At 34.2% G+C, this 16,136-nt stretch overlaps 1 protein-coding gene across 2 annotated transcripts in view; it reads left to right on the top strand.

Moving 5' to 3' along the window:
• The window catches only part of LOC108704460 (glutamate receptor ionotropic, delta-2-like), a 599,719-nt gene that overhangs the window by 537,852 nt on the left and 45,731 nt on the right, over positions 1–16,136 (top strand). For both annotated transcript variants that reach the window (XM_041579681.1, XM_041579682.1), the window contains exon 14: positions 306–472. In XM_041579681.1, the coding sequence (XP_041435615.1) occupies positions 306–472 (167 nt within the window). The remainder of the gene's footprint in view (positions 1–305; positions 473–16,136) is intronic.

The raw sequence follows: 16,136 nt of genomic DNA, 5'->3' as shown, positions 1-16,136 counted from the left end.
CCATGCACTTTGTAGCAGCAAAACCTACTCAGTTCTACCAGAGCCCCAAAATATCTTTGTAACAGTGATCCCAGTGTTAATTGGAGGTGTGTTTTGAGAGGACCTGTCCTAAGTAAATTGCACCTTCTAGACAAGACACCCAGTCAGAATCTTCTTCAGTTCTTCACTGGCAATTTTATTTATTTATCAGATTCTTAGTAGTATACAGTATATTGGAAAGTATATTTTTCACCTTTTTTATTAATTAGAAACATTACAATTCGGTTTATTATTGATTACTTCTTTGAAATATTATCTTTCCCTAGGTAAAACATGGAAATTATGCATTTGTTTGGGACGCAGCAGTACTGGAATATGTCGCAATAAATGACCCGGACTGTTCATTTTACACAGTAGGCAACACAATTGCAGACAGAGGATATGGAATTGCCCTTCAGCATGCCAGCCCTTACAGAGATATATTTTCGCAAAGGTTCGTATTTTTTTTTTTGTTTCTTGATATGAAAAAAGAAATAATAAAATGTCTGAGAATTTTAATTACGGTATTTGCTATGAAGTTTGCAATGTGAAAAAATCTTGTACTGGTAAAGTCAAAGTAATTATGTTCCCTGTTATATATTAGTCTTGCACATAAATTCAGTTCTCTGCTCCCAAACCTCCATAACTTAACTATAATCCTCACAACTCGCTCCAAACTATTGTAATTTCCTTCTGTCTCTAGCATTGTTGTAATAACGTAAATAATGCCATGGGGGAAGTGGAGTCCAGAGGGCTGCCATTGAGGTCTGAAGGGACTTTAAAGCCCCTCCCCATCTACCAGCCCAACACCACATGGCTCTCTGTTCAGCTGTAAATGGCCACATGGCATCTTAAATTTATTTATTTTTAACAAAACTTGTGCCTAGACAGAGGAGCTAGGAGAGAGACAAATAATGAAGAAAAATGTGCGGTATTCTGCTTGGTGAGGTAATGCTATAAATCTATCCATTTACAGAATGTTGTTACTGACATGTCTGGGGTCAATTAAGTGCTTATTGGCTGTTTCTGCAGTGATCTCACTGGCTATTCTGGGGTTAATGAAGTGTTTCCTTGGCCATTCTGTGATAATCTTACTGGCTTACTGGTGCAGTTTTTGCTCCTGGTGCTGCCATTTCAAACATTGAAAAGGTTGTGTTTTTGTAAAATGGTCATGGTATTCAGGGACATGACCACAAAGTGGATGTGGCCAAAAAAGATTGCTTTTCTTTTTCTGTTTTTTTTAGCAAGGTATATATCTGCCAGCCAGCGTGTTCTCCATTAGTTCTCTGAGGAGAAGGGCTCCCCAAACTCTAGTTACACTACGGGTTCATTGATTTTACTGTTTTGTTGCTTTTTCCATGCAGCCTTTCAGGAGAAAGTATGCTGTCCTAAAGCATTTATAGAGAAACATTACATTTTTTAACCACCACCCCCCTCCCCAAATATTTTACATGGGGTCCTGAGTACTTTCTGTATTTACATTGTATACTCTCTTGTTCTTGTGTGGGCTTCATCAGTCAAAACATAGTTGGACTGGCTCTTCATTAAACTGACCTTTGCATTTGTACATGGTAGGCACATAAGCGACACAATGGCAGGGGCTGATGTGATTTTTTTTCAATGATAGGCCTCTGGTCCCTTAAATTCCTATAATGAGATACTTATGAACAGTGATGTGTGACAAAAGCCATGTGGTTCTATATTTTATTGCTACACAATTTGACTGTATTCACTGATTGAATATGCCCTTTGATGTTTAAATACAGCGTGCTGTTACAAGACAGTCCAATTAAAATCTGTGAGGTTCTTTGACACTTTAAGTAAAAGTGCTAATTTGATATAATCTTTGCTGAAATGGAGGTAACTTTTAGATACAACTTTTTGACAAATATATAAAGGTGCTTTAATATTAATGCATTATGAAGGAAAAAAAATAGAAAAAGAAACACCTTGGGTTCCTCTGGAGATTAGTTTCACTGAACCCATTACTAAGCATCAGATCAAAATCAGAATTTTACATGCAAATACACATTTTGGTATTTCTCTTTGTATGAAGAATGCCAAAGACCCAGGACATCCTTCTTAAGGAACACTTTTAATGGACATATACCACTGGCAAAGCAGCCCATCTACAAAAAGTGCAAGGAGCACTCTTCCTGGTGAAGCTAATATCTCCACACATACCACCTTCAGCTCTACAACATCTTAAACACCAAATATATCTCACATTTTGTCTACACATTTTATTAAAGTTACCTGAACTCCCAAATATTTTCTTTTCCAATTATATTGCCATTTTTTAGTAAACAGTCTGATAAAAATTGAAAAGACAATAGCTTGCACTGCAGTCTTTACATACTAGAAGGGAAATACCATTGCACTGCAGTCCAATGAGATTAAAACATTAAACACCGACTTTAAACAATTAATCTCCAAAAAATGAACTAAAACAAATAAATAAATAACATTTTGCTCTCTAATGTTAACATGGGCAAAACATAAACCAACTACCTAGTTAGTTTTACAGGTTTATCATACAATCGCTTGATTTAGGACATAAATGGGTAGGTGGATAAGAGTGCCCGACAGAATTATATTCAATAATATCTCAATCACATGAATCTAAAATATTTAAGCATACTCCCACATCTTTTAAGAAACTTACTGTCAGTTATGGCACATGTAAAATTAGATAAAAGTAGATAATCCATTGCCATATGTATCTGTTACCTCTAGTGTTAAGAAGCAGTTCCAGAATAAGAATTCCTTAAATGTTTATCAGGGGGCTCTGCAAATAAATACTGATTGAATATGCTTAGCTTCATTCATTAAACATAATTCTGTAAATGCAAAACTATGTACAGCTTTTGTTGACAATGTATTCTGGGTAGGAGAATGAAATAAACAGCAAGCTAGATTCTAATGTTTATACAAATATATGTTCCTATCTTCCCCAGTCAATGGAATGCCAGTATTTTATCTGTTTGTCAACAACAGATGGAGAGAGGGATGACCACACAGAATTTTAAAAATGACAATAATATGGCCATGACTCACAAACTGTTGGCAAAGCATTTTGTTTGTGCTGAATTCATTTATATTATTCCTTTCAATAGTCAGTTATATTAGAATAACTTAATAATGTATAGCTTTTTGTAGTGTTTTTGAATGCAGATTTTATTTTGTAAAGACTTTACCTATGCCTGGGTAAATATGATGTGGTCATATTTTGCCATTTTTTTCAATATTTTTAAAATACATTTTAGTGACATTAATTTTTTGATATAATGTATATTTCAATAACATTAGCCCCGGATTTACTGTACATTAAATGCACTCCTAGGCCAGCCTTTGTAAGCCAAACATCACCCATCCCCATATGCATGAGCAGAAAGTCATATAAAAGGATATACATATATATATATATATATATATATATATATATATATATATATATAGATTTTACTATAGAAAAAAAGCATTAATTTGATCATCTTTGATAAGAATTTAATAGAGATTGATACAAAGAAAAGGATAACACTTGGGGGTTATTTATCAAGGCTGAATTTATCTTATTATTTCTAACATCCAACTCCGAGCAATTCAGAATTCCTGAATGGACCTTATTTATTAAGAAAGAAGCCTGACAAAATAAGGTCGGCAACACTTCGGAACTTTCCCCGAAAACTCCAAATTGTTTTCTGCAAAAAGTCAGTACGGACATCAGCGCAGAGACTGGGACCTTCCCCATTATCTTATACAGGATCTTGAGAGCTTTTAGATGCCGTAGTTTCGGATTCTGAGTTTTTAGACCATCTGACTTTAATAAATCTCGAAAAAACATTTTTCAGGCTCATTCCCTATCTTCAATATACTTCCAATTAAAGGGGTTGTTCACTTTTGAGTTAACTCTTAGGGGCCCATTTACTTAGCTCGAGTGAAGGATTAGAAGAAAAAATACTTCGAATTTCGAATGGTCGAATATGGCTACTTCGACCATCGAATAGGCTACTTCGACCTTCGACTACGACTAAATAGCCAATAGGCCAATGTTAACCTATGGGGAAGGTCCACATAGGCTTCCTAAAAATTTTCTGATCGAAGGAAAATCCTTCGATCGATGGATTGAAATCCTTCGATCGATGGATTGAAATCCTTCGAATCGTTCAATTCCGAAGTATTTAATCGTTCGATCGTAGGAATAGCGCTAAATCCTTCGACTACGATATTCGAAGTCGAAGGATTTATCAAATTGCGGGCTTAAGGGAAATTCCTGCCATTATACAGTGTACAGATGTTTTAGTGTTTTTTCTTGGTAATTTACCCCAATCTTTTCCTTTTTTTGAATGATTTTTAAAACAGGGATTCGCCACCTGTTGGCCAGCTGTTTGCCATGCACATTCTTGACAGCCTTCATACATTATTAACAGCTGGAGACCCACACGTTGCAAATCTCATGAATCCTAGAAATGGTAGCGTGAGTTTTCAGTAAAGTCTTTTTGCATATTTACCAGAAGATTGCACAGCATTTATAGCTTCCTTGAAAATACAGTTTTCTATAAATATATCAAAGTAATTTAATGCTGCATAATGGGAAATCCACAGGCCTCACATTTCTTCTCTCCACCTTACTGGAACATTTACAATAAGAAATCAAGTATAAAGGAAAACAGAGCAACGGATTTGTATTTTTATATTTTATATCCTGCTGTTTTTGCTCCAGATTTCAAGGTGATACATGGCAGCTAACAATGTTTTGGTATCCTGCTGACTTATTGTTTTGTAAAGGATTTCACTGGAAAGTTGATTTCCATTGTTTCTAGTAAAAATGCAACATCCATAAGATAGGTGCCACCAACTGGTATATCATTTATCTGTAATGATCTGATGCGGAGGAGAATTATTTGATTAGGTAACAAAAAATGGTCACAGTAAAGTGGCATCAAGATGCTTTAGTTGTAGATGTAGTAAACAATAATATATACACTTTTAATATTTTCTAAAGAGATATTTATGTTTGAAGAACCTTAATGGTAACTTTGAACATACAAGAAAATGTGTTTCTAAATTATAATAAATGTTTTTCTGCCTCTTCCTCTTACTGGAATGTACAGGTATGGGATCTGTTATCCAGAAACCTGTTATCCAGAAAGTTCTGTGTTATGGAAAGGCTCTCTCCCATAGACTCCATTTTATCCAAATAATCCAAATTTTTAAAAATGATTTCCTTTTTCTCTCTAATAATAAAACAGTACCATGTACTTGATCCAAAACAATATATAATTTATCCTTATTGGAATAATGTTTACACGATTTTCTAGTAGACTTAGGTATGAAGATACAAATTATGGAAAGATTCATTATCTGGGTCCCGGGCATTCTGGACAGATCCCACACACACCTATGTACTAAGTGTTAAACTAAATTTTAGTTTAACTACACTTCAAAGAACCATAGGAAAAGTTCCCAATCATATAGACCAGGAGTGTGAATACTTTACTAATGCGAGGTCTACTTTTAGTGATATTGTCCCATTATGATCTACATCCATAAAACCATTGTTAGCATTCAGTTCCATGAAAAATATTACTTACATACTGATTTATGAGAAAATGAATAATCTTATATTTAACAAACACCCACTTTTTATGTAACTTTATCAAAAATAAATGTCGTTCAAGCATGAAACAAGTTGTTTGTTGGCAGTATCTTGGGATCTACTGATCACCAGCTAAAGGTCTACTGGTAGATACTGATCTACCTTTTGGGCACTCCTGGTGTAGACCTTGACTTCTGTGGAAGAATGCATACAATATATAACACAAGTATAGCTACATTATTTGTATACTATCATTCTAAGATAAATACATTTTGTATACCATTTTACCATTACATTTAAATTTTACTTTAATACACTCTCCAATTACATTGTTTCAGATTCACACTAATGTCTGTCATTTGTTAAGATAGTGGTATGTGCTGCAGGCAGACTTTTTTCCAGGAAAAGGAAATATAATGTGGAATATGTTTTATCTGAACAAGTGCTGTTTTAATAATGCTTTGAATTAATATGGTTAGAAGTGAGGAAATAAGGAGCATGTAAAATTAGATAAAAGTAGATAATCCATTGCCAGATGTATCTGTTACCTCTAGTGTTAAGAAGCAGTTCCAGAATAAGAATTCCTTAAATGTTTATCAGGGGGCTCTGCAAATAAATACTGATTGAATATGCTTAGCTTCATTCATTAAACATAATTCTGTAAATGCAAAACTATGTACAGCTTTTGTTGACAATGTATTCTGGGTAGGAGAATGAAATAAACAGCAAGCTAGATTCTAATGTTTATACAAATATATGTTCCTATCTTCCCCAGTCAATGGAATGCCAGTATTTTATCTGTTTGTCAACAACAGATGGAGAGAGGGATGACCACACAGAATTTTAAAAATGACAATAATATGGCCATGACTCACAAACTGTTGGCAAAGCATTTTGTTTGTGCTGAATTCATTTATATTATTCCTTTCAATAGTCAGTTATATTAGAATAACTTAATAATGTATAGCTTTTTGTAGTGTTTTTGAATGCAGATTTTATTTTGTAAAGACTTTACCTATGCCTGGGTAAATATGATGTGGTCATATTTTGCCATTTTTTTCAATATTTTTAAAATACATTTTAGTGACATTAATATTTTGATATAATGTATATTTCAATAACATTAGCCCCGGATTTACTGTACATTAAATGCACTCCTAGGCCAGCCTTTGTAAGCCAAACATCACCCATCCCCATACGCATCCATATCCAGAAACCTGTTATCCAGAAAGTTCTGGGTTATGGAAAGGCTCTCTCCCATAGACTCCATTTTATCCAAATAATCCACATTTTTAAAAATGATTTCCTTTTTCTCTCTAATAATAAAACAGTACCATGTACTTGATCCAAAACAATATATAATTTATCCTTATTGGAATAATGTTTACACGATTTTCTAGTAGACTTAGGTATGAAGATACAAATTATGGAAAGATTCATTATCTGGGTCCTGGGCATTCTGGACAGATCCCACACACACCTATGTACTAAGTGTTAAACTAAATTTTAGTTTAACTACACTTCAAAGAACCATAGGAAAAGTTCCCAATCATATAGACCAGGAGTGTGAATACTTTACTAATGCGAGGTCTACTTTTAGTGATATTGTCCCATTATGATCTACATCCATAAAACCATTGTTAGCATTCAGTTCCATGAAAAATATTACTTACATACTGATTTATGAGAAAATGAATAATCTTATATTTAACAAACACCCACTTTTTATGTAACTTTATCAAAAATAAATGTCGTTCAAGCATGAAACAAGTTGTTTGTTGGCAGTATCTTGGGATCTACTGATCACCAGCTAAAGGTCTACTGGTAGATACTGATCTACCTTTTGGGCACTCCTGGTGTAGACCTTGACTTCTGTGGAAGAATGCATACAATATATAACACAAGTATAGCTACATTATTTGTATACTATCATTCTAAGATAAATACATTTTGTATACCATTTTACCATTACATTTATATTTTACTTTAATACACTCTCCAATTACATTGTTTCAGATTCACACTAATGTCTGTCATTTGTTAAGATAGTGGTATGTGCTGCAGGCAGACTTTTTTCCAGGAAAAGGAAATATAATGTGGAATATGTTTTATCTGAACAAGTGCTGTTTTAATAATGCTTTGAATTAATATGGTTAGAAGTGAGGAAATAAGGAGCATGTCTTGGTAGATGTATGTTGGCTACATCAATTATAAGATAAGATGTTTGGGATACACTATGGGGCAGATTTATCAAGGGTCGAATTTTGAAGTAGAAAATACATTGAAATTCGACCATCGAATTAAAATACTTGGACTTTTCAGCAAAGTTGTCGATCCTGCGATCGAAGGAAAATCGTTTGATCGAATGATTAAATCGTTCGAATCGAACGTTTCGAACGATTTTAGTGTACGATCAAACAATTTTACTTCGATGTGTAAAGACTTAGAAAATTGATGTAGAAGGTCCCCATAGGCTAACATAGCACTTCGGCAGGTTTGATTTGGCGAAGTATTGAAGTCAAAGTTTTTTTAAAGAGACAGTACTTTGATTATCGAATGGTCGAATATTCAAACTATTTTTACTTCGAACCGAATTCGAAGTAAATTCGAAGTCATAGTATCCTATTCGATGGTCGAAGTATCCAAAAAATTACTTTGAATTTCAAATTTTTTTACTTCGAAAATTCCCTCGAATTCACTTCGACCCTTGATAAATCTGCCCCTATGTATGCATAAAGTAAGACTAAAGTATTTTGTCTTTATTTAAAAGTAAAAAACACCTTATTATTTTCCCTTAACTGGAGGAAAAATGGTAAAGTTAAAGGAATAGTTCAGTGTGAAAATAAAAACTGGGTAAATAGCTAGGCTGTGCAAAATAAAAAATGTTTCTAATATAGTTAGTTAGCCAAAAATGTAATATATAAAGGCTGGAGTGAACAGATGTCGAATAAAACAGCCAGAATCCAACTTCCTGCTTTTCAGCTCTATAACTCTGAGTTAGTCAGCGAATTGAAGGGGTGCCACATGGTACATTTCTGTTCAGTGAGTTTGCAATTGATCGTCAGCATTCAGCTCAGATTCAAAAGCAACAGATATGACCCATGTGGCCCCCCCTCAAGTCTCTGATTGGTTACTGTCTGGTAACCAGGGTAACCAGTCAGAGTAAACCAAGAGAGCTGAAAAGCAGGAAGTAGTGTCTGACTGACATGTTATACATCAAATCACTCCAGCCTTTATACATTACATTTTTGCCTAACTTACTATATCAGAAACATTTTTTATTTTGTACAGCCTATCTATTTACCCAGTTTTTATTTTCACACTGAACAATTCCTTTAAGGACATAAGGGTAATTTTGCTCCATTGTTCAGTGCCAGGCTATACGTTCAAGGTTTTTCCTTCAAACATTAGGATGGCTTTATTCAAACTCGTTTCTATGTTAGAGACCAAGTACTAACTATAACTTGATTTTATTGTAGTGTTTTGCTTCTGTAGTGAAAAGTAAGTCTATTAAGTCTAAAGCAGTTATTCAGGCTGTTTAAGATAAAATCTCCCATAAAAAAGCCACTTTGATTCATTTAGAAATGTGGTACTTTACTTGTGAGGATAGCAGCCCTGTAAAGAAAGGTTTCTGCACTTCATTCAGTCTTGACATTGCTTGCCAAGCACTTGTATTGATTTATATGCATATTGTGCCTCCTAACATCGTGTCATTTGTGGCTTCTGCTCTGAGGGAATTTACATTATTTCTCAGAAAAAATTAACCGGACACAGTCTATACTGACAAAGTTGTACAAAATATATAAAATTGAATTATATAGAAGTCAGTGTACTAATCTTTGTAAAAAGAATTATACCAAGCATAGCCGATAGAATGTTATTTTTGAAATCATATGTTGCTATAAAGCTGTGTATTTAATGTTGGATTATATGCAGCAAGGGTGAAGAATTCCAACATAAAAGCAGACATCAGTTTGAAAAAAAGCTGTGTAATTTGTTGTATAGCTACAGTTTACACTTTTTATGTATTCCATGTATTTCAATGGATTACATCTAGAGTGATGTAAAATATTGGTGTTATTTCGGGCGTTATTGTAAGTTACGGACATTTAGTAATAGATACGAGAGGTAGCATAATGAATTTTAAGCACGGGAAGTTTAATATTACAGTTTCCTGCTACAGAGCTTTCAAAATACACCATTGGTTCCATGGTAACTTTTCTGATGATTTCAGGCATTGTACTTATAAAAGTTATTATTCATGTTAATAAATGTTCAAGCGCACAAATGGCAAAATAAAAAGGGTCTTAAAGGACAAGTAACAAAAAGGGAAAATATTGTCTTTTACATTTAGAAGCCTATTAACTAAAACATTATTTTTTTCTCACTTCGTTTAAAAAGAAAATTCGATCTATTTTCCAAACCGGAATCCCCTTACTTTACTACGGAAGAGCACTGGGGCCAGCAAAAAAAAAAAATTATGGTGAATTATGACTTTTAAAAGTCGAAATTATGATTTTTAATCTCATAATTATGACTTTTAAACTCATAATTATTACTTTAAAAAGTCGAAATTATGACTTTTAATCTCATAATTATGACTTTTAACCTCATAATTATGACTTTAAAAAGTCGAAATTATGATTTTTAATCTCATAATTATGACTTTTAAACTCATAATTATGACTTTAAAAAGTCGAAATTATGACTTTTAATCTCATAATTATGGCTTTTAAACTCATAATTATGACTTTAAAAAGTCGAAATTATGACTTTAAATCTCATAATTATGGCTTTTAAATCTCATAATTATGACTTAAAATCTCATAATTATGACTTTAAAAAGTAGAAATTATGACTTTAAATCTCATAATTATGACTTTTAAGTCTCATAATTATGACTTTAAATCTCATAATTATGACTTTTAAACTCATAATTATGACTTTAAAAAGTCGAAATTATGACTTTTAATCTCATAATTATGACTTTTATTCTCATAATTATGACTTTAAAAAGTCAAAATTATGACTTTTAATCTCATAATTATGACTTTAAATCTCATAATTATGACTTTTAAATCTCATTATTATGACTTTTATTCTCATAATTATGACTTTAAAAAGTCGAAATTATGATTTTTGCAGTCCTGCTTGCAGCTGAGCTTTCATCTACACAGGAAATTACAGGCAGGGCATTTGGCTGCAAGCAGGTCTGCAAAAGTCATAATTATGAGATTTAAAAGTCATAATTATGAGATTTAAAGTCATAATTTCGACTTTTTAAAGTCATAATTATGAGTTTAAAAGTCATAATTATGAGATTAAAAGTCAAAAATTCGACTTTTTAAAGTCGTAATTATGAGATATAAAGTCATAATTATGAGATTTAAAAGTCATAATTATGAGAATAAAAGTCATAATTTCGACTTTTTAAAGTCATAATTATGAGTTTAAAAGTCATAATTATGAGATTTAAAGTCATAATTATGAGTTTAAAAGTCATAATTTCAACTTTTTAAAGTCATAATTATGAGTTTAAAAGTCATAATATATGAGATTAAAAGTCATAATTTCGATTTAAAGTCATAATTATGAGTTTAAAAGTCATAATTATGAGATTAAAAGTCATAATTTCGACTTTTTAAAGTCATAATTATGAGTTTAAAAGTCATAATTATGAGATTAAAAGTCATAATTTCAACTTTTTAAAGTCATAATTCACCATAATTTTTTTTTTTGCTGGCCCCAGTGCTCTTCCGTACTTTACCAATGATTATTGTCGAAAAAAATCTGTGCAAGAAAAAGTCATGACAAAATTGTGCAACAATTCGAAGCATGCAACTTTTTCCATTTGACGCTCAAATCGTATGACTTTATCAAACAAAAACCAACACAAACAGCCCGAGACTATAACAAATCCTGAAGGTAAAAAACATGTTCCAATTATTACAGGGACGATCTGCCATTGACTCCTACATGATTTTGACAGGTTTTAGCTGGAGTATTTTTGGATTTTTACCAGAGTCAGAGCATAATAAATCTCAAAAAATGTTTAGTTTATTTTTCCACTAAAAATTTGAGTTTTTCACCATTAAAAATTCGACCAGAAAAATTTTAAGTTTAATAAATAGGTCTAAACTATAGGAGAACTAAACTTATAGCTTAACTAAAGAAGTAGAGCAGAAATGTTGTACATTATGTTTTGGGCTTCTGCATCAGCCCAAGGCAACCACAACCCTTTAGCAGGGAAGATCCGTGCCTCCAAATATGCCCCGGTAGCTCCCCATCTTCTTTTCTACTCATTCACTGCATATGCTCTGTGCTGCTATCACTGAGCTTAGGGACCGACTCAAAATATATAGTACACATAGAATATAAATGTCACAATATACGGCTGATAAGCAAATAATACAATTAATACTACATGGCAGCACAGAAACCAGTGCAAGTGGCATCGGAATTGAGAAAGCATCATGTTATATTACAGGCCAACCTAATTTTCTTCTTGATAATTTGTGATGACCCCTAAGCTTAGCTTCTCAACAGCTGCTCAGAGCCCACTGAGCATGTGAGTGTCGCAGACACTTTCCAAGATGGTGACCCCCTGTGTCAAATTTGAAGTCCTCGATCAATCCTGCTATTAAGAAGCCAAAACTATAGGCTGGTAAAATAAGTTCAGTATATAAAATAAGGCATTTTTAAGCCATATTCATTTTTAGGATTTAGTTCTCCTTTAAAGTGTACATTTGTTGGCAACAATCATCCTGCTTATACTAATATGAGAGATATTATTCTATAGCTTATGAATGACATCTGATTCTTGTGTAAGAACTAAACATTGTATTCTACAGAACTTATCTTTTATCTGCTGTTTAACATATGCCTTTTTGCCCTGATTGAATGGCTGCCACATATCTACACAGCATCTCATTTGTATAAAATATACTACTGTTTCTGAAGCAAACATAATTTTTTCCAAGGCAGGGTCACAATACATAGGGGTCATTCATGAGCCCAAGGGCACAAATGAAAGAGCATGGCCATTAGTGCTCATTACTTAAGCACTCTGGATCTAGAATCACCCCACAACTCATATTTGTTGAATTGTACCTTTTATTTGAACTGTAACTGACTTCATCTAGTACTATACTGTTAAATCAAAGAGACATGCAATCATGAGTTCAATATGTATAAACTGCTTCTGTCAGTCCTTGTGTGCAGTCATAAGGTTCTAGGGAGCTTAGAAAAAGAAACACCTCTTGTTAACTTGTCCTAATACTTTTTTAGCTCTACTCTAAACAAACTCAACATATTATAAGAGCAAGGTTCTCCACCTAAATACAGTTTTTTTTGCATATTGAATGTAAATGTATTTCTTTGTTTCCAATATATGTTAGTTAAACATTTTTAGTGATTTTAAAGTTGCTTGGAAATTTAATGTTTAATTGATATATTTTGGGAATTTGCATAAAATGAATTGTTATTATGTATAAACAGCCGTTGAGTGGAGATCTCTCAAAACCCTAGGTCAATGCAAAGTTAACCTTAGACATATTGTCAGTTCCCCAGGTGCCCCCAGTCATGTGACTTGATAAACTTCTGTCACTCAATGGGAAGGTGACCAGATAACAGCTCCATGGTAGATATAAGCACAGCACTCAAGAATAAAAATCCATGTCCCACTGTGACTCTTACAGTTACATTGAGAAGGAGGAACAATAGCCTGTCAAAAAACAGTTCCATAGTGCAGCACTGGCTCTTTCTGAAAGCACATGACCAGGAAAAATGACCTGAGATGGCTGCCTACACATCAATATTACAACTAAAAAAAGTACACTTGTTGGATTTGAATGAAATTTTACATGGTACAGTAACACCATAAAAAAGCATGACAGAATGCCTTTAAATACTGGACTAAATACTAGTAGAAAATACTTAATTTAATCAATGTAATAGCCTGACTGACTGGATGCTGATTTTGCATAATTAAACCAAACAACCCTATTATTTAAAGACATAAAATATTAGATGAAATGAAAAACATACAACACATATGTCTGTGGACAGGACAATTAGCAAATTAATTTAAACAAAAATTACCATTAACTATAATCTCCCTATTTTCCCTTGTACAAACCCCATCTTTAATCCCAAGTCTCACCTACTAGATACTTGTAATTTTGAATGAAAAAATTGCAAAACATTTTGAAATGTGGAACTTCTGGCACATTTGCAGTATAGGTCAAATAATTCTGCTATAAATGTGTAACATGTACTGTATCTGCATCATAAAAAGCACTCAGAGCCAAAATATATGAAAACATGTGTAGCAAAATCTATGAAGCAATTCATTTCTTAGCCATAAAACCTATAAACCATGACATTAATTTAACTTCCCCAACATTTTCATCAGGGTGAAATTGGTGGCAGAATGAACGAGAACTACTATTTCTTTAAAAATACCCATTTTATTTTTTTTATCCTAAGGGTTTTAATTAATGTTTAAATGATTTTAGCAGACTTTAGCTAGGCCTCAATACAATTGGAAAATATATAATTCTTCTTTTTGAGATTGACTGATATGAGATACTCAATATGTGCTCTGCTGTCACTGCAGTACAAATACTACCAATTACCAATATCTACTGAAAAAAGAAAACCCAGTTTTGTTTCTAAAATTTAAATTTTCATGAAATACCCTATAAGATAAAGCTCACAAGATAAAGCTCAAAGTGTTGGACATAAATTTGATAAGGGAGGGGAAGTGAGTGCTGGGACCTCACCACTTGTAAGTGTGCCAGTGTGTTGGATATTGGTAGCATTTATCAGAGGTGTATTAATGTACAGGCTTAGGGGTCCAGTGTGACCAGGCACTCATCTGGCTTTTTTTATTCTTCCTGAGCTTTAAATAGTTTTTGTGCTCGGTTTGGAGTGCAGGCAGGGCCGGAACTAGGGGTAGGCAGAAGAGGCAGCTGCCTAGGGCGCAACGATTGAGGGGCGCTGAGCAGCTGCCTCTTCTGCCAACCTCTGGACCGGACGCACCTTACACCCAGCTTGCCTGCTCTCCTTTTCGATCACGCGCACAACGTCAATGCGCGCACGCGCACGTGTGATGTCACTGCGCACACGCGCGTGTGACGTCACTGCGCATGCACATAAAATGTTACAGCCCATATGCGCGCAATGTCACCAAGCCACAGGAGAAGGAGTCGGCGAGTGTCACTGTGCCACGATCCACAGGAGAAGGAGGGGGCGTGCTGGCCGGCTGGGTTGCCTAGGGCGCCTGGCCGGCATGGCCCCCCTCTGAGTGCAGGCAAGAAGTGTGTGTGCAGCAAGATGTTTACAACTCAAGGTACATGTGCATCCAAGCTGTATACACTAGGTTGAGTTTGGAGCATGCCAGTGACATCACTAGGCATGCACCAAACCCAGCCCAGCGTAGAGAGCACACATGCCTGGCTCCTTTGTAGTATTAAGTCAAATCAACTGGACTGTATTTTTTTTCCTTTTTCCTTGAAGACATTTCGCTACTCATCCAACCGGCTTTCTCAATTCAGAATTGAGAAAGCCAGTTGAGTGACTAGCGAAAGGCATTCAAGGAAAAAAATACAGCAAGTCCAGTTGATTTGACTTAATACTACAGATATATCATGACCTTGGTGAATGAATACCTTCACAGACATATAAGGGAAAGTAATATTGGTCGCTAATGCAAAAGTTGTTCGCAATGAGAATAAATGTTCGCAAAGTGAAACATGCTGCCTTTGTAAAAGTTTTGCCCCTCACATGACAGTAGGATAGCGATCGCAAGCAGTGATGCAGTGTATATAATTAAACTTCTTAATGAAAAAGTTGTTATGTTTGCTCCAAAAGTTAATGCCACCTTTAAGCAGGTGTTAAAAGTTTGCAATGTGCAATTAAGATTCGCAATAAAATTAAAAGTCTAAAGAAGAATATTACATTGCAACATGCTTTTTTTTTTTTTTTTGCAAATTTATTCTCTTTGTGAATTTTATTTCATTTCCCCCATTGTGCCTGGATCTGCATGTATTCATAGGAATGGGGGTAGGTTGAAGGGGGGCCCTGTGGCTAGTGTGGCTAGGGGTGTTACATATCTTTCATCCACCACTGGCATTTATAGAGAGGAAAAGCTGGGGACTCATGTCTATTGATTGTTTGAGCTCAAAAGTGGTATTGGTAGCTATTTCAAAAGGCTGAGAAAGTGGTGAAGTTAAATTCCTGGCATAGATCACTTGTTACCTCACCTAAAACTACTGACAGCTCTCTGTTTCAGAAGGGACACACTACATATAAAAGTATGAGCAGCAGTGACTGGCAGGGATATTTTGTTGGATGTGGAGTTCCAACAGGTGTTACATGAGAGATTGGTTGATGATATGGGTACACAAAAACAAAATCGGATCTATGTATAATGGCCCAGATGAGAGATGCAAAAGACATTAAGCCTCCATCTCTAAACATGAGAGAACAACACTTTAAGCTACTGTTTTAAAGGAAA

Source organism: Xenopus laevis, chromosome 1S (genome assembly GCF_017654675.1).
Source record: "Xenopus laevis strain J_2021 chromosome 1S, Xenopus_laevis_v10.1, whole genome shotgun sequence".
Lineage (NCBI taxonomy): Eukaryota > Metazoa > Chordata > Amphibia > Anura > Pipidae > Xenopus > Xenopus laevis.
Note: the sequence above shows the minus strand (reverse complement) of the source record. Positions and strands in the feature narration are given on the sequence as shown.